The following is a 20,671-nucleotide window of genomic DNA, read 5'->3' as shown; positions in this document are numbered from 1 at the left end:
GAAAACCATTAAATATTTGACGTAAGCAAAATATTTTATAACGAATAAAGAATGACTTACAAATTTTATATTCAGGTTTCATCATAATCTTTACATTAGTGAACAATACGTTGGATATAATAAATTTTTTATCGTTTCAATTTTCACTTACATGTACTTCAAAATAAAGTATGAATTTATTTATGTGTACCTTACAGCACGACAGAGGGCGCTGCAAATTATTTTTGATCTAAGTATATTTTTAAAAAGCAAACGAACAGATATGGGAAATAAGCTGAGCCTCCTTTTTTAAAGCAACTCTAAACTTGTTTCGAATAAAAATTAAAAAGCTGAATTAAGAGACCACAGAAAAGAAAGAAAGAGAAAATTTTTTTTTTTCTTCCTGTTATTCAACTGTGTAAGAATTTGTTCTATTTTTTTTTTTTTTTTTTAGTATCATTGTATTAACTTGAACGCCTAGTTTTTATTTATAAGAACCTTCTATTTGCTACAGGTATGTTAAATTAAGCTGAATTTATATAATAACCTCTGTTAAATGTCACAGAAAGATTCATAAAAGCTGCAGATTCACTCTGCATATGCAGTCAAACTTACACACTAAAAATGTTAGGAATTCGGAATATTTTAATATGCTTTTCCGACAAAATGACACAATTTCAAAGTTGCTTCAAAAAACAGCTACAGTCCCTGGCCAAATTATTACACGCACTATAAGATTCTATGTAAAATCTTAATTATCAGGTCATACTCTATACAGCTTTATTGTTTTTATGCGACTGAAACCAGTTTGCACTTGTTTACTTTCGTGTGTCAATTGGTTAACATCGTATTGCAATACGTTAAAAATAAATACAAATAGAAAGTACTAAAAAGTTACACTTGTGTATATTCGAGTATAATTTGGTTAACATTGCAATGCAACACCTTAAAAATAAACACAAATAGGAAGTTATATTAAAAATCTCCCGAACAAAAACCCATTACATGTATGTTTAAATATAAAAGTATTGCCTATAAACTCGTGCAAAACATGCAATTGTTAAAACACTACAGTGCGTCTAATAATTTGGTCTATCTATTATAATATACTAATATAATACCCGATATAATAAATAGTCTATATTTATATAATCATCGAATTTATCTTATCGTCAAATTTGTATTATATATCGTCTAATTTAACCAATTGATACACGAACGTAAACTAGTGCAACTCGTAAAAACAATACGGCTGTATAGTATCGCTGTATTTGTCATCATTTTAATATTTCTGAGACATTTTTGTCCTCATCTTTTTTTTATTCATTTATAAAAGCATCGAATAACATACTTTATATACTTCCGATTTGCATTTATTTTTTACGTATTTGTTGTTGTTGTTCATTTACGTCGCACTAGAGCTGCACAATGGGCTATTGGCGACGGTCTGGGAAACATCCCTGAGGATGATCCGAAGACATGCCATCACAATTTTGATCCTCTGCAGAGGGGATGGCACCCCCGCTTCGGTAGCCCGACGACCTGCACGCGAAGTCGAGCACTTTACGGTAGCACAGTTTAACGAGGACCAATACCGCACACCCTCGGTCCCTACGCAAACTGATCCAAGTGGTCACCCACCCGCACACTGACCGCAGCCAATGATGCTTGACTTCGGTGATTTGCTGGGAACCGTGTCTTAATGATCAGTCCACTGCGGGACTTTACGTATTTGCATTACGATGTTAACCAATTGATACTCGAACTTAAGCAAGTACAAACCGGTTTTAGCTGCGTAGAAAGAATAAAGCTGTATAGTATCATCTGATAATTAAGATTTTACATAGAATCTTATACTGCGTCTAATAATTTGGCCAGGGACTGTAGTTATAAAAAATTGCATTAATATTTCTTATCAAACTTTTCAATTAAAAAATAAATCGAAAACAAATATCTTTCTGAAAAACCATTTTCAACGTTTATAACAGTCTTTTCTTTCAGCTATCATTTCAGAGAAAGCTCTATTTCGACTTATTTTATTCGTTTTCAGCTTGATTGAAAATTATTAAAAATGAAACAATGGAAAACGTTTATTCCTCTTATTAAAATTATTTCGCCGATCCTAAGTCTGAAAATAAATATCTGAATAAATACAATAAATCAAAGAATCGCTGCTCTGGGCAGTAGCAGCTGTTTCTCTTTTCGTTTCTTGCTAATCTTTATAAATAAATTTCTTTATCAAATCGAGAGAGATAGAGACGGGAAAAAAAGGGAAAGAAACGAAAAGTAGAAAAAAAAAGAAAAAAAAAGAAATGACGCTCATCTAGGACTTAAGTTCTAAGTTCACTGTGAGTAAAAAGTTTCTTTGGTTTAGAAGAATTGCTAGTCAAACGTGAAAGAAAGAGTGACATACAGACAGGTAAGAAAATGTAAATATTTTTGTTCTATCGTCTGACGCAAGAGAAGGTTTCAAACGATACTTTTTTTTTTTTCTTTCCAAAGAATGCATCTCTCCTTTTGACCTTGTGAGAAACAAGTTCGTTTAACCTAGATTTTGAGGGCAACTGTTGTAACCTTGATAGTTATTAGTCTAATTCCAGATTTTATTCCCAAACGCTTTGATTAGCTTTAAAAACTGCTTCAAATATCTTTTGAAAATATTAGAACCGGTACCGGTTGCATTTTTTTAAGAAAAAAAAATAGTAATATGGAAATGCAAGGAAAACTTTTCGTTAAATGTTAATATTCTTTTAAAGAATTTTCCTAGTTTAAATTTGAGATTAAAATTTCTTGGATTATTATTATTATTTATTTATTTACATTTTTAAATATCTCTATTTAAATAACCGGTACCAGCTGAATCTCATCACTGCATGTAATCATAGTAACCACCCAGCGCAGAATTCTTATCACAAATTTAAATGTTTGAAGGCGGTTTTTATAGGAAATGAATAGGGTACTTGCATTTGCAAGAAGAAGATCACAAATACCCACACATGTGACCTATAACGTCAGCGCCAGCTGATCGTTTATAAACAACATGGCGTGTTAAAGTTGAGCTAAGTTTCACCTCATAAGTTAGAATGTTAATTAAGATGAAGTTAATTAAATATAGAGTAGTATCGCACGTCAAAATATGATTCTTTCTCATCTACATCTTTTACTTAACTTGGATTTATTATTTGTTTATGACTTTTATTGTAATCATGATTCATGTTTGCTTTATGTGCTTGGTAATTTCGATGCATAATTAGTTTGTTTATGTTCTGCATAGCTTAGTGCCTGTTTTTGTGTTAAGGAAGAAATATATAGTGAAAGAATTGAAATCATTGTGAAGGAATATAGAATGAGTACCTTAAGTGAATTGATGCTTTTCGAGTTTGGCTTACTCGAAATAGAGTGGAAAGAACAGTTGCTTACGCAAACAAATGCCATATTTCAACAACCAATCAGTATCGCGATACCCACACTACGTCACTCGCAAGTATCCCATTGCAAGATCTCGAATTTCTTATCACAACGTAACACCTTCTTTTAATAGGAAAAAAATCAATTTATACCTCAATCAATCAATTTATCAATCAATTATCACAGTATACCATTAATGTGTGTATTTTTAAGCATTTTTTTTTTTTAAATTTCTACATATTTTAAGTAAGCAGAGCTCGAAAACTCGCTTAACTTGAAATAAATCTTAGAAAATATTTATCCGAAGAAACAAGATAAAAACTGATCATAAAACTTTATATTTTTAATGTCAGTGCTGATATGAAGTTTGTCTAAAATAGGTGATAGAATAATATCGCATGGGACACTTGCCCTCTTAAGCTGAAAATAATTGAGCGTCCATCATTTTCAGGGACTTCAAATGATGTTATAAAAAATTCTTAATTTCCTTTATTTCTGAATAAATTTTTTATTTTGCTGTTTTCAATATTTCAGTGATTGTCTTACTGAAATTTATACCTTACTGTTTAATCATAAGGCTTTGAAAATAAATCTCAAGTCATGCTTTTTTTTTTCAAATATTTTTTTTTTTTAAATTTGAAGAAACTTTAAATTTATTCGAGATCGACATAAAAAGTTCCGACTGTCTCATTATCAGACGCTTGTTCCATGTATATAAAGGGTTGCAAAAATCATCTAAAATCGGTTTATCATCAACTGCCCTACGGTCAACATTTAATCAGTGGTAGATGTACTTCGCCAAAAGCAGAGAGCGTCATATCAACAACTGACGGAGTTCGTACGAGGCCGTGTCATACTCGTCAGTATGGGTGTGGGTGAATTTTCGTATCGAGAAATCGCAGATCGTACGCTGTGTAATGCCTCAACAATGTTAATGTGCAATGCGCTGTGCAATGTTAACTCCCTAGCCTTGTAATTTTGAACCCAATCCAGAAGACAAATAAACTCCTGGATCAGTACCCCCAGAGATCTGATTTGTTATGGGAACATAGAGGACTTTGAGACTTGACCGATTTAACCCTGCATCAGTCACCATTTACTATACGGGGAGTCATCAGCCGGCGGGGATCGAACCCACGAACTCTTAGACATGGGCCCAGTGTTAGAACAATCTTGGAGCACCGAGCCGTGATGGCTCAGGTGATAGAGCCTTCGAATGAGGGGAGCCGGGTTCGAATCCCAGCAATGGCTAGTCGGTACGAATTCCGCATCCGTCTTGCACCGATGACAGTGTTGACGTAAAATATCCTCAGTAGTAGGTGGACCATGTGTAAGAGTCCCCTTGCCGTGAGGCTAACCGTGAGAAGTTTTCGTGGTTTTCCTCTGACGAATCTTGCTGCAATCTGGAGTACAATGATGGTTGAGTACGCGTCAGGCGTTACAGATAGGCTCCTGCAGTGTATTATCCAGCATCATACTGCGTCTGGCATTATAGTGTGTGGAGTATAATCCCATTTAGTATAATCCCATTTATGGTACCCGGCACCTCCACTGTATTAAGGGCCGAGATAGCCTGGTCGGTAGGGCGCTGGGCCCATATCCAAGAGGTCGTGGGTTCGATCCTCGCCGGCCGAAGACTCCCCGTGTAGTAAATGGTGACTGATGCACGTTAAATCTGTCGAGTCTCAAAGTCCTCCATGTTCCCACAACAAATCAATACCTCTGGGGGTACTGATCCAGGAGTTTCCTTGTCTTCTGGATTGGTTCAAAATTACAAGGCTACAGAGTTGAACGTAAGTAGTCGTAAACCCATGAAATTGGGTTGGCTGTTCAACGACGGTTATAAAATAAAATAAAAATCCCATTTATGGTGTGTGGAGTATAATCCTATTAAGTATAATCCCATTTAGTGCAAATATGTATACACTCTTCTGCCTGAGCAATTGGAACCTTAATTTTCGGGGGGCAGCTACATTTTATGAATCAAGCATTCAAATCCGCACAACTCGTTAGTAAGTCAAAAGGAAAAAAAAGGAACAAATAATTGTAAAAATGTTTTTATTATTACACTGAATTATCTTTAGATAAACTAGTTATACTTTCACGAGCAAAACTGTTTTGATTCGCTTTCTAAAGGACCCAAATTTTTGACTACTCTTCTGTCTGAGCAATTGAATTCTGAGTAAAAACAAATTTTTGTAAAAAAAATTTTTTTACATTGAATGAAGATTATTTTTTGTTTTCTTTTACATGAGAGTTTTCGACAGATCTTAGTGACTCTTCTATCGCTGATCCGCAATCAGTTTCTTTCTCCTAGTTACAGTTTTTCTTTTAAATGACATTTCAAGTCAGTTTTTTGCCGTTTGTACGAGTGTAAAAACGTTATATATAAACAGAGGTTACGTAAATGTTGCGACAAACCTCTGAGAGAGTTAGGGCAAATCATCAGAATTATAATTGCATGGGACTTATGTTTTATTTTATTTTACAACCGTCGTTGAACAGCCAACCCAATTTTTTGGGTTTATGACTGTTTAACTCCCTAGCCTTGTAATTTTGAACGCAATCCAGAGGAAACTCCTGTATCAAGTATTGGGAGAAATTTGTCTTAGTGAAGGACTTTTTGATGGAACTAACCCGCATTTGCGTTACATGGTGATGAAAAACTCCCACGGTTAGTATGACGGCAAGAGGACTCTAATCCATGATCCGTCTATCATTGAGGATATTTTACGTCAGCACTGGGGTCGATGTGAGCCGGGAGTGGAATTCGTTTAGAAATGTCGTCATACGCCGTTAGGAGTGCTTCCCTGTTATGATCCATTTCTTCGTATGATTCTGAACAGGTCATAATAGAGAAACGCCCTTATCAGCTTAACTCCCATTTACCCTATATTTTGTTATATATAACGTTTTTGAACTTGCACATTTTGACAAAAAAAAAATAGACTAAAAATGTCATTTAAGAAATTTTTATATTTAAGAACAAAGCTAATTTCAGATTTTGAAATCTCCACACCCGAATTAAGCGATATCAAGTATTTGTACAAAAAATGTGTTCCCCAGTGTTATCTTTCGATAAACTAGTTTTATAATTGTTGTGCGAAGATGTTTTTAATTCGTTTTATAAGGGCCCCAACTTTTGACCAATCAATTTCTTTAACAATTGGGACCCTATTTTTCGAGATTGTCCACGTTCTGAGGTTCAATGATCAATTTCGTTCTGATAATTTAAAGAAATTGCGTTGCCAGATTTCGTAACTTAAAATATCGTCTGCATTCAATCATTCTTATTTATAAGCTTAGAACCATTGAAATTGAGTTCTACAACTTGAAAACACAACCATTAGATCAAAGGTTTTTTTTTTCGCACTGTATATACCACATCAGGTAAGTTTATCCTGTTATTTTAATGAATGTTCGAAATTTCAATCAAAATAATATAACTGAAAGATTTTCTACTGCAGGTCACTTCAAGCTGAAAGGAAATTGAAATTATGCAGGGAAAAGCTGTTACAGGTAAATATTTTTTTCTACATCAAAGTAGTAGAGCAGTAGAGCTGGTTCTTACAAATACACTGGTGAAAGGAATTAAGAGAATTTGCAGAGTTGGACAATTATCTCTAGAACTACTGGACCGATTTTGATGAAATTTGATAATTACATACATTGATACAATAGAAACCAAATAATCATTCAACATACGTCATACATACGCATTATCGTGCGTAAACACTCGTTGGAGTCGGAAGGTATGAAATTGTCCCAGGAAATGATAAACTGCCTTATTTCAAGCATGAAATCAAGCTGCCATTTCTGCAAGAGGAGATCATACCCTATATTAACCCATTTTTTTCTGCAACCGCTGTTTCATACCTTCCGGCTCCAAAGAGTGTAACGCACGATCATGAGTGTGTATAACAATTGTTGAATGATTATTTGGTTTCTATTGTATCAATGTATGTACAGATCAAATTTCATTAAAATCGATCCAGTAGTTCTAGAAATAATCGACCAAGTCTGCAAATTCTCTTAATTTTTTACACCAGTCTATTTTTCTTTCTATTGAATAGGATGCGTCTTTTCATTGCTCATGTTTTGAACTATGCATTTATATTTTCAGTGCTGGGTCCAGTCAAACCCGAGAGCTTGGGTTTAACGTTAACCCACGAACATTTACTCCATGATTTGAAATTATCTGTGTTCAAGCAACCAGTACCTAATCGTATAGAACATGCTACAAACATTTCCTTGTTCAGCCTGGAGAATTTAGGCTATATCCGACAATATCCGTGAGTATTTAAGTATACAAGTGAGTATTTTTTTATTATTAAATACTACAATACTATTCCACTGCTTTGAATGACCATGCTAAAAATTAGGCCATGCTAAAAATTAGAAAATCCCTTCATTTTGTCAACACCAACCTTCATGTTGAACTTTTAACCTCTGCAAGTGTCTTCTTCAATCCCCAAAAAGCTTCGGACATCTTATTTTGTTATTAGTAGCAATGAAGACACAGCTCGTTTTATTCTATTTAATCTGGACAAAGCTCAAATCGGACCCAGCAAAAAGAAAAAAAGCGCCTTTTCAATGTTCAACCCAAAATTAATAATCAAACGAGGAATTCCGTATTCATTTTTATTTACATTTTTAAACACTATGCATAATCATTACTTGGCAAAGCGCAGAACGCACCTTTCTAAATCAGACATCATTTGGCGCTCTTAACCACAATCAAATATCGTCAATTAACAATAGCCCCTACCTCTCTCTCCTTCTCCAGCAATCCCATTTTTGAGCAATTTGATTCTTATATAGTTCTTTCACTAGGAGTTAGCACTTGGCTCCATCTCCTCGGACACATAGTTCATTTCAGCGCGGGAGTAAAGAAGAGAAACATCTCCACGCTTGAAATTGAAACAACCCTTAATACGCGAAAAGCGCAGTGGCTTATTTTTCAGTCACTTACTTCGCTTTCTCATCTGCTATTATATCTTTAGTTTCTCAAGCTAATTAAATATATTTTAAATTTAAAAACTGCTGTTTTCCCAGCAAAATGTCTCAAAAAGGACAAACTATTTACTCAAAAGAGAGAAATATCATAAAAAAATGGCGCGAAATATCATCAAATTCATGAAATATTTCATGTTAAAAAAATGCAGAGTTTACGAAATAAATATTTTTGCCATAGGATCGCCAAATAGCAACCTTTTTCAGGATTGCTCACAACCTTCTCACAAAAAAAGCGAAATAGTATCGTCGGATGCCACGTGCGATGAAGGTGGAGCCAAGTGCCAACTCTTGGCGAACGAGCTATACTTAACCTTGATCGTGTTCATGAGTTTTGATTTAAATATATTCAGTTATGAATGGGAGACGCAAAAAAATGAATGAAAATCTCAATGGAAAAAGTTGATCAGATATCAATCACATCTTTATAAAACAAGGTATTTCATCAGTTACAACAAAAAGAGTTTCTATTTGAAATTATATAACTACAGACATCGTAGCGTTACTCAATGGACTTATTCTACTTAAAAATAAATAGAATGGGTTTCCTTTCTATTTTAAATATACCATTGGACATTTCTTTGAGGGAAAGATAGAGAGAAGAGTCTTCAAATTTGGTATTTGTTTAGATTTTGAACTGATTTGTGTCAAATATTTACAAATCAGCTTTAAGTTCATTCGTATTCATATTTTGTTGCGTTACTAGTCATTCATTGAATTCGTTTATTCGTGATCGCAACGCTCGAATGCGCCATCTGGGTAGAAGACCGGTTCCATGGCTTGACCATCCCCTTTTCCATCGCCTCCTCTTCTCAGTTGTATAGGAATATACTACGATATTTTTCCCTTTCTTAACATTTTTTTTCATATTTAATTGTCAGAAACATTTTTAAAAATTTCCAAGACAATTTCTTTTTGATCTATGTTCAATGCAGTTTTCAGTTCCATGTAGTTTTTTAACTTAAAAGTTTTTATTCTATTTCAAAATCAAGACAGAAACTACCATACTTCCTTCACCTATGACTCTCCACACGCTAATGCTGAAAGCACGCGAAGTGTTGCCTTAGGTAGAGAGTCTTGCTCTACGCCACATATAGCTCATTTCGATCACCAATAGATAGATGAAGGCGCAACATGGGCAGCATTACTTTGAAAGTTTTTACAGAACTTACAGGCAATAAACAAGGTTGATTAATAGTGGATAAAGTATGGCATATAAACTTGATGTAACCCACTATTTAACCCTTTTTTTAATGAGTATTATAGTTGAACACTATATGTTGAATGTCATTCCAGTTATTGCTACGACTTTAACATCGAATTCAACAGCGTTGGTGACGCCATCAAAGAGGAGATGGACTACTTCAAGTGCAATGGAGGGGGCACAATTGTCGACAATTGTTCCATCGGATTGAGGGCAAATGGTCAGGCAGATTATTTGGAAGAACTGTCTCAATCGACTGGGGTCAAGATTGTAGCTGGATCAGGTGATCGTTACCTTTATAGTTTTTAGATTAAATTTTAGCTATTTAAATTTTTAATTATGAACTATCTATTCATATTATTAACAAGTTGAATGCCATGGAGGTCACCGGTGACCGGCGATGGCAAGATTATTAGAAACACATAATTCGAGTAAATTTTTAATATTATTATCGTTACTAAAATGGTTTGAAGAAATTAATGCAATGTAGAACACACAAAAATAGTTTTATTTATATATACAGAATGCCAACTTGCTCCGTATAGCGAATAAATATTTTCAAGTGGTAGTTTGTGATTCAACTGTCAATTGTGATTCTGTTTAATAAATTCAATTTAGTATATTTTTATTCACCACTATTTCTAAACAATTCGTAAACCACTTTTTTCTGATATTTCATGCTAAACCTTTTAAAAACTAGCAAAATATGTCTAATATTTGCAAAATTAATTTGTAGTTGTTTTTTGGCCAGACGGGCAAGCCATGTAAAATTAGCATAGCATTCAACGTGTGAATCGAAAATGAGACTTATTTAAATTAAACTTATCTTCAGCAGGTTTTTATTTATTTTATTTAATACTTAACTGGGCAACACACCCAGATGCATGTTAAAAAAAAAAAAAAAAAAAAAAAAAAAAAAAAAAAACTAACTTTTTTAATCTTTTACCCAATCAAATATGGAAAAAAGATCTGGGACTCGTTAGCGCCATCTACATAAATTTATAGTTAATTTAATATAGTAAAAGTATTTTTAAATATTTTTTGTTTCATATTTATTATTTTATTTTCGAAAGATGGAATAGAAAGAAACGTTTGATTTTAATTTACAAAAGTTAAAGTTTAAAATTTTTTCGTTCTACTTCGTAAAAAAAAAATTTACATTTTCCTACTATTTTTAATAAATAATTTAAGCATTAATTTGATCGAAAAATATTTTCCATATTATATAATTTTAATAAGTTAATTTAAATTAAATGAAAGTAAAAATAATTGTTAATTACATATTTTTTTATTACCCTTAAAAACATACCCTTAAGGTATGTTTTTAAGGCCATTTTTATGCCGTCAACATCCCGGATGATAATTTTTTCGGTTGTATAGGTTTCTATGTGTCTAGTTCCCAGTCTCAGTCCACTCTTCATATGAGTGTCGAGACCTTGTGCGAGAAATTGAGGCAAGATCTGCTGGTGGGGATGGACGGGACAGACATTAAATGCGGCTGCATCGGGGAGGTTGGATGTTCATGGCCCATCACAGGTATTCCTCTTTTAACAATTAATCATGGATGGTTGACCGTCTTAGCAACCCGGAAGTCTTACGACGAATTTTAACCCCTAGCGCCATCTAGGGGTTAAAATTCGTCGTAAGATTTCCGGGTTGCTACTTGTAGCGTATCTACCACTACAAAAATACAATTCCAATTCACTAGTATATATGCTAGTGAATGTTATTTCTATTCTATGTCGGGGTATCTTCTCATGGATGACATTGTCGATAACTTCCTTTCCCACATTGGTGACCCGGACGTGATCTCCCGCTTCAATCTGAACATCACTACTTTGATGAATGGTCCACAGCCTTTTGTGCAGCTTTAGTGCGACGTAAATGAGCTACAACAACAAAATTATATTTAAAAAAACTTTGCTGTTGTTGTTGTAGTTCATTTACGTCACACTAGACCTGCACAAAAGGCTATTGGCGGTGATCTGGGAAACATCCCTGAGGATGCTCCGAAAACATGCCACCACAAGTTTGATCCTCTGCAGAGGGCACCCTCACTTCGATAGCCCGACGACATGCATGCGAATTCACGGACTTTACGATAGAACAGTTTAACGAGTACCCATACCGCACACCCACGGTCACTACGCAGACTGATCCAAGTGGTTACCCACCCGCACACTGACTGACGCCAGTAATGCTTAACTTCAGTGATCTTCTGGGAAACGTGTCTTAACGACCAGTCCACTGCGGGACATAATAATATACTTCTCTTTTTCAAAAGAAAGTAACGGTGCAAATTAACAGAACACACCGAAGTATGTCCCGGCGGGCGAGTCCATCCCTGCATGTTTTATTTGTCCCATAGTGGACAGTTCGTAAGACACGGTTCCCAGTAGGTCACCGAGATCATGCATTTCTGGCAGCGGTTAGTGAGAGGGCGGGTGACAACTTTGATCAGCCCGTGCAGGGACCGAGGGTGTGCCGTATCGGTCCTCGTTGAACTGTTGTACCGTAAAGTACTCAACTGCAACAGGTTAAAAGATGTTTTTCCAAACTTATGGATAATTTAAGTATTTTCTTAACAATCCCACAATCAGTATTGAACGTTTTTTTTAACAAAATGAAAACAAAGAAAACCTGTCTACCTGATCTACAAAGACACAAGTTGTTGTTGTAGTTCCTTTACGTCGCACTAGAGCTGCACAATGAGCTATGGGCGACGGTCTGGGAAACATACTTGAGAATGATCCGAAGACATGCCATCACAATTTTGATCCTCTGCAGAGGGGGTGGCACCCCCGCTTCGGTGGCCCATCGACCTGCACGCGAAGTCGGGCACTTTACGGTAGAACAGTTTAACGAGGACCCATATCGCACACCCTCGATCCCTACGCAGACTGATCCAAGTGGTCTCCCACCCGCACACTGATCGCAGCCAGTGATGCTTGACTTCGGTGATCTTCTGGGAACCGTGTCTTAACGATCAGTCCGCTGCGGGACTACAAAGACACAAAGAGATAGTTCTTTAGCACTAATTTCTATTGAAAATAAAACAGCAGAAGCAATTGATTATGAAGAGTGTGTAAAACTGTTTGCGCACGTTTTTATACACTCTTAGAAAAAAAAACATTTTAATGTTCATGCTTATCAATGTCATAAAATATTACATTCATTAAAAATATTACTTTTAACAGATATGTATATTTAGATAATTGAAGTGGTAATCTCATTAATTATACTGGCGGCTTTTAGTCTGATCATCTCGAAAATGCTTTTATTCTATTCAGCGTAAAACAATACATTGTTAACAATACCTTACATTCCTGTCGGGAAAAAAAATCGCCCCCTCCCTCAAATCACTCCCGTTTCCCTCAAAAAGGAAGAAGCTTGCATCATTCATAATAAGATAACAAAATTTTTTATGAAACATTATCTCGGGTATTAATTTTTCCGAAGATATAGTCTCCTTTTACTGGAATATAAACGAAATGATAATGAAAATTATATATTGAGTCGGACATATAGTTTGTCTAAAGTAAGAACTCCCTTAGCCATTCGTCTGGACCCAGGGCGGTGAGTATGGTAACGAAGTATAACTATTTCAAGTAGGGGTGTGGGGTCACTGTTTAGGGGTTTTTTGACTCGGGTCGGCTAGATAAAGGGAATTTGCTTTCTTCGGTCTTTTGTGTTAGCCCTAAAGCAGTGTTTCCTAAAATTATGACTTTTGTGTCCCCTTTCTAAATTTTTCGTAACGCTGTGTAATAAAAAAAATGAATGTATTTTTTTTAAAAGTATGTTTATTTTTACAATAAAAAAAATTGTACCAAAGTTAAAAATTACAACTGGCTGTTGACACTACTAATTATTAACTGTTAACTCTGCAAAAAATAACCAATAGAAAAATACGCAATCATAAATTTCCACGACTAACTTTGTTTTTAAATAAAAATTTTTGAAATTTTCGTTTGTTGCAAAGCTACTTCGCATAAGAGCGCGTACCCCCGCTAAACTGTTCCCCTACCCCTGGGGGTACGCGTACCTTACTTTGGGAAACACTGCTCTAGAGTGAAGAGAAGCAGCCCTCCTTGAAATGCGCTATTTTTGTTTCCATAGCAACAGGCGGCCTCAGACTTCGCGGCGGGGGGAGGGGAGTTCTTACCGTAGACAAACTGTACATGCATTCTATATTTCAGATTTCGAGAAAAAGTCGTTAGTGTCTACGGCAATTGTACAAGAGGAAACCGGAGCCCCCGTCATCATACATCCCGGAAGAGATTCTCGTTGTCCGGAAGAGATTTTCCGCGTATTTCAAGAGGCTGGCGGAAGAGTTTCTAACACAGTCATGTCACACCTAGACCGTGAGTCACTCTTATTTGTTTATGAATAAAATCAATAAATATCTTTTCTTTTTCTTTGCTCTGAGAAATGTATTTCTAGGGAAGTAAAGGGATACCATTCATACATTATCGAATGGAAACAGGAAAAATAAAAAGTAATGCTTTCCATTAAAAACATTGAAACGTACCATTTACTAACACAATTAAAACGATTATTTATTGGAAATAAGATTCCGATTAAAATATATTTGAATAATCCTCATGTGATGAAAACGAAACATGTATTTTTTAAGACCAAACAAAATATACACACATATGAATATTTGTTTAAAACATAAAAATACCTTATGACATCTAACCTTGGCAAACTAATGCACACATGTTAAATATTTTGACTATAATTTTTTTTTCTGCTTTAAGCTTAATTGTTTTAATGTTTGAGTATTTTAATGGATGGCTTTTGTTAAACATTGTTTATTCTTAATAATTAATAATGTCTTATTTTTATGTAAAACTAATATGTGACCATAAGTAATAATCCCAGATAGCGAAATAAGGTTTATTTTTACTCAGCCAAAACCTTTTAATGTAAACCTAAATAGGTTTTTTTGCGGTTTACGTGTAAACCTTCTAACCTTAAAACGAGATCTGTGGCAGTCTGCTCTATTCTACGCACATCGCCCTAATCTGAAAAGTTAGAAAACAACCTTCTATATAAAAACCTTAAATCGAGGTTGACTTGGGGGTTTTCAGGCGTGAAAAGAATCCTTTAATAAAGCTAACCTCAACGTGAAAATAATCTTAAATCTAGGTAATTATATGGTTCTTTTCGCAAAGTCTTGCATGCTCAGCAAAAATCCACCTTGTCACGAAATTTTAATGGACAATGCCATTTGATCCTTTGAGTGTGACGTCAGATAAAACATCATTATGGACCTAAATGAAAAAATTAATTTAGAAAACCTCCAAAAAATAATTTTTAACTTTTAGGATGAAGGGTTTGAAACTGCAACATTTTTGCTTTATTGAAAAAAGGTTTTCAGTACAAACATTTTGGTGAGAGTTAAAAGAAAGGTTGCCATGAGGTTATATACTTTCTGGGTAGTAATAGAAAGGTGTGTTTCCATACAGGTACCCTTTTAACGAAGGAGAGTCTTTTGGAGTTTGCATCTCTCGGAAGCTATTGTGAATTCGATCTCTTTGGAATTGAAGTGTCTCTCTATCAACTGGACGAACTCATCCCCATGCCCAGTGATGCCCAGCGGATGGAGTCACTGAGATGCCTCATTCAGGAAGGTTACGGAGACAAAATAGTTGTCGCTCATGACATACACACAAAACACAGATTGGTAAGTCACGCCGTTTAGAATCAAGTCTATGGTGATAGAGTGCTTTTTTACTTTATTACCCATTGGCAAAATGGGTGTTGTTTTGAGTTTGATGGCTTGCGCACCTTATTTGGACGTCATCACACTTTTCAACTGTCTTCAAGAGTTATAGTAAACAGTGCGCATGCGTCGTCGTCATTGCATGCGTTGCTATGGCGACCCCTGCTATTTTTTTTCTTCACTAGCGGCCATTTTTAATGTATTTACATGATAACAATTTAAAGTATTTTTATATTCTTTTTATTATTAACGTATAATTGCTGGCATGACTGTGATTTTAATATAAATACGAATGATGAAGAAAGAAAAGTATTTTGTGAAACACGTACATAGAACATGAAAATCAATCCGACGACAAACATCCATTGAGACAGTTTTTGCAACCCATGATTTGAAATGTTTAGGCGTTTAGTGGAAAAAGCATTTGACCAATGTGAAACTAGTGATCGTAATAAAGCGATCACAACTTTTTTTTACATATTTTTTTATTTTTGAACTGAATATGCAAATAATTACAAGTTATATCAGAGAAGTTCGGTGTATGGAAACATGAAATAGGGAAACAATAAATGTTTTGTTTAAATTTTCACACGTACAAAACCGCCTTGGCACCTTGGTTAATTTAATTGACATGAACCGACATGGAAATATCTCCCATCTGTGTATAAATTTTCAGTAAAAAGTACATTTTGTAATTATGTGTTCGATGGTGTTAAGATACGAATAATGACAGTTTTTTTTTAAATTTTATTTCAGATGAAATATGGTGGTCATGGATACTCTCACATCCTCCTCAATATTGTTCCCATAATGGAGAGCCGGGGGTTCCATCCAGAGGACATCCGCAAAATTCTTTACACGAACCCAGCTTCCTGGCTGACTTTCCACTAGACTTTCCACTCTTTAGTGGAAAGCGTCCTTCTCTAATAATTGTTTGACTCAGTACAAAATAAACAATGATCGAAAGTCTCTTAAAACTTCATATTAAAAAATCGTGAGATGGCTCCCAAAAACCGTTTTCATGTACCAATTGTGTGCTGCATGTCTCAAGAAGCCCTATAAAACGTCGGTGCTGGTATTACACTTTTGTCGAGGTAACTGGGCTATCACTTTCCCGATTGGCTGATCTAGAGTTCGCTGACACCACATTATTTCATTCAACACATGAGAAGTTTTAATTCTCCCCAGATAGCAAAATAAGGTTTATTTTCACTCAGCAAAAGCCTTTTAATGGAGACCTTAAAATGTTTGTAATGCGGTTTATGTGTAAAGCGTCTTACCTTAAAACGAAATCTGTGACAATCAGCTCTATTCTACGTACATTACCCTAATACAAAGCCTTGGAAAACAACCTTCTATATAAAAAAGAACCTTAAATTGAGATTGACTTAGGGCTTTCAAGAGTGAAAAAATCCTTGAATGAAGCTAGTCTCAAATTGAAAATAATCTTAAATCTAGGTAATTATAAGTCTTGTATGCTCAGCTAAAATCCACCTTGTCTTGCAATTTTAATGGACAACGCAGTTTGATCCTATCGTTAAGGTCTGGTTTCTTAGGACAAGCGCCTTATCTGGGCGTCAGCGGGACGTCAACATTCCGCTGACGCCAACAAAACACTGGTTTGTTAGCTCAAGGCCTGGTTTCTTAGAACTAGCGCCTTATCTGGGCGTCAGCGGAAAGTTGACGTAGAGCTGACGCCAAAAAAATACTTTTTTGTTAGCTCAGCGTGAGCAATTGGTCCAACGCAGACATATCTCTCATTGCGCATGCGTTAAATAACGTAAACAAATATTTATTTTGAATTTGTATTGATTTTGTGATTGTCGACCAGTGTTTTAGAGAACAAATAATGACTTTGTCCAAGAAAAAACACATTATAGCTGAGCTAAATGAAGAGTGCTATGTTAAATGAAGAAGCAATGTTTAATGTCAAAATCTTGGCTGATTTCAATGTGCTGTTGGATGTTGTCCGCCTTTGCTTCAGTGCTTAACGTCACGTTGTAATCCAACTGCAGTTAAGTTATACGGCAATTGTAGTTCAAGATGAGCGTTCGATGACGTATACTGTCAAACTCACAAATGGACCAATCAGAGGTTAGCGCTGATTTCCAGCTGACGGCGTCCTGTCCTAAGAAACCAGGCCTTAAGTGTGACGTCAGCTAAAACGTCATTATGAACCTAAGTGACATGCTTTTTTAAAAAAGCTTTAAAAATTAGTTTTTTAATCCTTTGAGAATGACAGGCTGAAACTGCAATTTTTTTTGCTTTAATAAAAAAAGGTTTTTAGTACAAACATTTTCGCGACAATGAAAAGAACATTCCGACACAAGATAGCCGTCAGGTTATATGCTTTCTGGAACAACTCTACTCAACACGTCTGTGTCACCAATTTTGATGATATTGGACACTCTGCTTGCATTGATTTTTTTCAACGGCGGGCACTCAACTACTTGTTCATTGCGTCGGAAGATGCCGGAGCTGTTGCTCATTTAACGTTACCCAGTGGGCACTTGTGAACCTAAATCATGGAGGCGAGCAACATTACCATCGTCATAGTGTCCCAGATACTCGTTCATAGGGTAGGCCATATTCACACTACAGAGAACAGCACACACAAAGAAACATCCATGCCCTGAGCGAGATTCGAACCAGCAACCATTCCCTTCGGAATAACGCTGACCGCTCGGCCAGCCCACTTATATTGACTAAAATATTGTGGTGTCCACTCTAGAAGTCGATAAAAATGATAGTTTAAGTCATCTCGGCGGAAGTTTCAAAGAGCTAAGTGCTATCATAAATCCATCACCTGTTTTTTTTTTCCAACTACTACAAGTGTGTGTATGGGTGGTTATACTAATAAGGCTAGGCATTATGCCAACGGTGTTAAGCCTTATTAGTATAACCACCCATGAAAGTGAGTGAAGAAAATAGAAAATTGTTTTTTTTACCAGTTTGTTTCTGATCCTACCCTCTCTACGATGAAAAATATTTCTTGCCTATACCTATAACTAAGATTAATATGTCTGTTAGAATGAATATAAATAAAATTAATAATAATTCTTATAGAAATATTAATCCTCTGTTGAGTAACAGTGGTCTAAATTATCCAGACAAAATGGAATGTCGATGTTATACAACTCAAAAGGTGACAAAGCTTTCCGCAAACTTCATGTTAATTGCCTTATTTAATAAGATCTTTGGGGTAAGCAATACATAAATCAGGGAAATGAAATAAGCGTGAATTCAAACACAATACTTAATGTTGAGTTCATTATTTTACAGAATTGTACTGCCTTAGAAAATGAGTATATATATAGTATCCAATATTTTGCTTAACTGTAATGTCAGACCCTTCGTTACTTTTAAATAAAATATCGTTGCTGAAAAATTAAGTTAATAATATCAATTGCTGCATGCGTGAAATTAAAAGAATTAAGAATAGTGGATATAGTAAATTATTAGTTGAATGGTACCGGAAATAAAAGAGATAGGATAAAATTAATAATAGAATTTATAGAATAGCATAGAATTATATTTGGATATTGAATATTGTCAGTCATTGATAGTAATATAATTATTAATTTTTAAGTAAATAAGGAAGACAATAAATTAAGGCCGAAATATATAATTTAAAAGAAATTATTAAAGTTAAAGGGAGACGTGATCTCGTAAGAAATGCGGTTGTACACTTTTTGAGTAGTCATACTGTTGAATGTATGTATCGCAGCAGCTAAAAGGAATTTTTGCTCACTTACAATTCAATACAATATATTTAATTTTTTTTAAAATTATTATTATCTTTGAAAATAAAATGCATTTAGTTATATTCAAATGTTTTGTTGTTTTTATATTCTCTACACACTTAGTGCAATGTTACAATTGCTCAATTATTTAAACTTTTTCTTCTGACTATTGTCAACTCTTATTTACCCTTAATTTATGACTAATTAACAGTTGGCTTATTCTATGCGAAACTTTTTACTTTTTCTGGGAGTTTTTCTTCATTTAAGCGTAAATATACTGAAAGAAAGCTTTAAATGGTCATTCCCGCCTAATATTAAATTTCCTGTTCGGTGAGGGAAAAAAAACCCTTTATCCTCGCCTTCGTTGTCTTGCCGCCTTTTTAAAGAGTAAGTCACTGAAAATATTTTGACTTCATTTTTTACAAAATCATCATAGACTGTAGCTTTTTCTTCGTTTATTTTAAGGAGACCTCTCTTTCAACTTAAACTGTCAGTTTTTTCAAACTCTCTGCTTCGTGAATTTTAATTGGCTATAGCTTGTCTGGATATTTTCTGAATCAACGACTTTTTCAATATTGTTCTACTTTTATTTTCTTCTCTCACCAAAAAAGTTGTAATGGCCGATTTTCGTGCGACGGATGTGTTGTCGTAAATCGAAAGTAACTGCTGTTCTGGTGAAAATTCATATAGTATGACGACATTTGTTATTGTTTATTTAATGGATCTATTGAGTAATTAATTAATCTATTACAAGCTGGCAGACTTTTTCGTTTGAGTTGAATTGTGTATTACATCTGTTGCTGTTAATTAGAATAAATGCTATTTATGGGTGCTTATTTCTGCCCGTGTGAATATTAGTATTACTTTTTCCTGGTGGCAATGGTTCTCTGAACTAATGATCACTGATTTCTATACTAACTAGATTGCTAGTAAGGAACAATCAGAACAAGTGAAGTGAACATTACTCAGTAAATCCGAGTTAAGGGTTAGCTTCTACTTTTAACATTGAAGTCTATGAGATTGACCGCCATCTTGAGAAATTATTTTAAAATAACCAAAACCGTTCTAAATATAAATGAAACGATCTTTACTTCTGTGTTATCATGCCAAGTGCATTCAAGACTTTGACTTCGATTGTTATCTCTTCTATGGTATTCAATAGAAGAAAACGAAACTATTTTTAGGCTGCGCCGTTAAATTGGCAAAGGTTATGATTTGTTAAAAATTGAGTCGTTGTTGTAATGCAAAAAAAAAAAAAAAGAAGAAGAAAAACTATGTATATTGATTATTTTATTTATGATATATTTTTAGTAAAAAGGCAATTTATCAAAATAGTTCCACAGACAGTGAAGTTACTTTATTATTGCAAAATATAATTAATTAAGTAATTAAATTATATAATTGCGTATATACATTCCCTATAGTTGATATGGTGAAAAAGTAGTTTGTTAGTTATATAAATTAGTTAATATACATACACATAATAGACACTTCCTTTCAATAATAGAAAAGACACTTTCAATTTTTGTCTTCTTTTTTTTTTTAAATTTCGCAAATAAAATGCTTAAGGGATTATTTTGTAACTTTCGAGGTGTT

The 20,671-nt window shown here is 34.6% G+C and overlaps 1 protein-coding gene across 2 annotated transcripts; it reads left to right on the top strand.

Annotated features, from left to right (window-relative positions):
* The first annotated feature begins 250 nt into the window (after window positions 1–250).
* LOC122270828 (N-acetyltaurine hydrolase) lies at window positions 251–16,309 on the top strand. 2 transcript variants are annotated; one of them, XM_087153615.1, is made up of 8 exons: window positions 251–397; window positions 6,855–6,906; window positions 7,511–7,679; window positions 9,697–9,887; window positions 10,985–11,140; window positions 13,801–13,965; window positions 15,076–15,293; window positions 16,089–16,309. In XM_087153615.1, the coding sequence occupies exons 2-8, from the start codon at window positions 6,885–6,887 to the stop codon at window positions 16,221–16,223; spliced, it is 1,056 nt and encodes a 351-aa protein (XP_087009741.1). In that variant the 5' UTR covers window positions 251–397; window positions 6,855–6,884; the 3' UTR covers window positions 16,224–16,309. The 2 variants fall into 2 exon arrangements, with proteins under 2 accessions (XP_087009741.1, XP_087009740.1); XM_087153614.1 differs by lacking the exon at window positions 251–397 and adding an exon at window positions 2,218–2,398.
* The last annotated feature ends 4,362 nt before the right edge of the window (window positions 16,310–20,671 follow it).

The sequence above is a fragment of the Parasteatoda tepidariorum genome, chromosome 10, assembly GCF_982258835.1.
Source record: "Parasteatoda tepidariorum strain Cologne lab strain chromosome 10, Ptep-v5.0, whole genome shotgun sequence".
In the NCBI taxonomy this organism is placed as follows: Eukaryota; Metazoa; Arthropoda; class Arachnida; order Araneae; family Theridiidae; genus Parasteatoda; species Parasteatoda tepidariorum.
Note: the sequence above shows the minus strand (reverse complement) of the source record. Positions and strands in the feature narration are given on the sequence as shown.

What these genes read in the sequence shown, in the direction of transcription:
- LOC122270828 (XM_087153615.1), top strand. Translation starts at nt 6,885, where the DNA reads ATGCAGGGAAAAGCTGTTACAG. An exon ending in GCAGGGAAAAGCTGTTACAG is followed by an intron (nt 6,907 to 7,510) that starts GTAAATATTTTT and finishes TTATATTTTCAG; the next exon opens with TGCTGGGTCCAGTCAAACCC. An exon ending in AGTCATGTCACACCTAGACC is followed by an intron (nt 13,966 to 15,075) that starts GTGAGTCACTCT and finishes GTTTCCATACAG; the next exon opens with GTACCCTTTTAACGAAGGAG.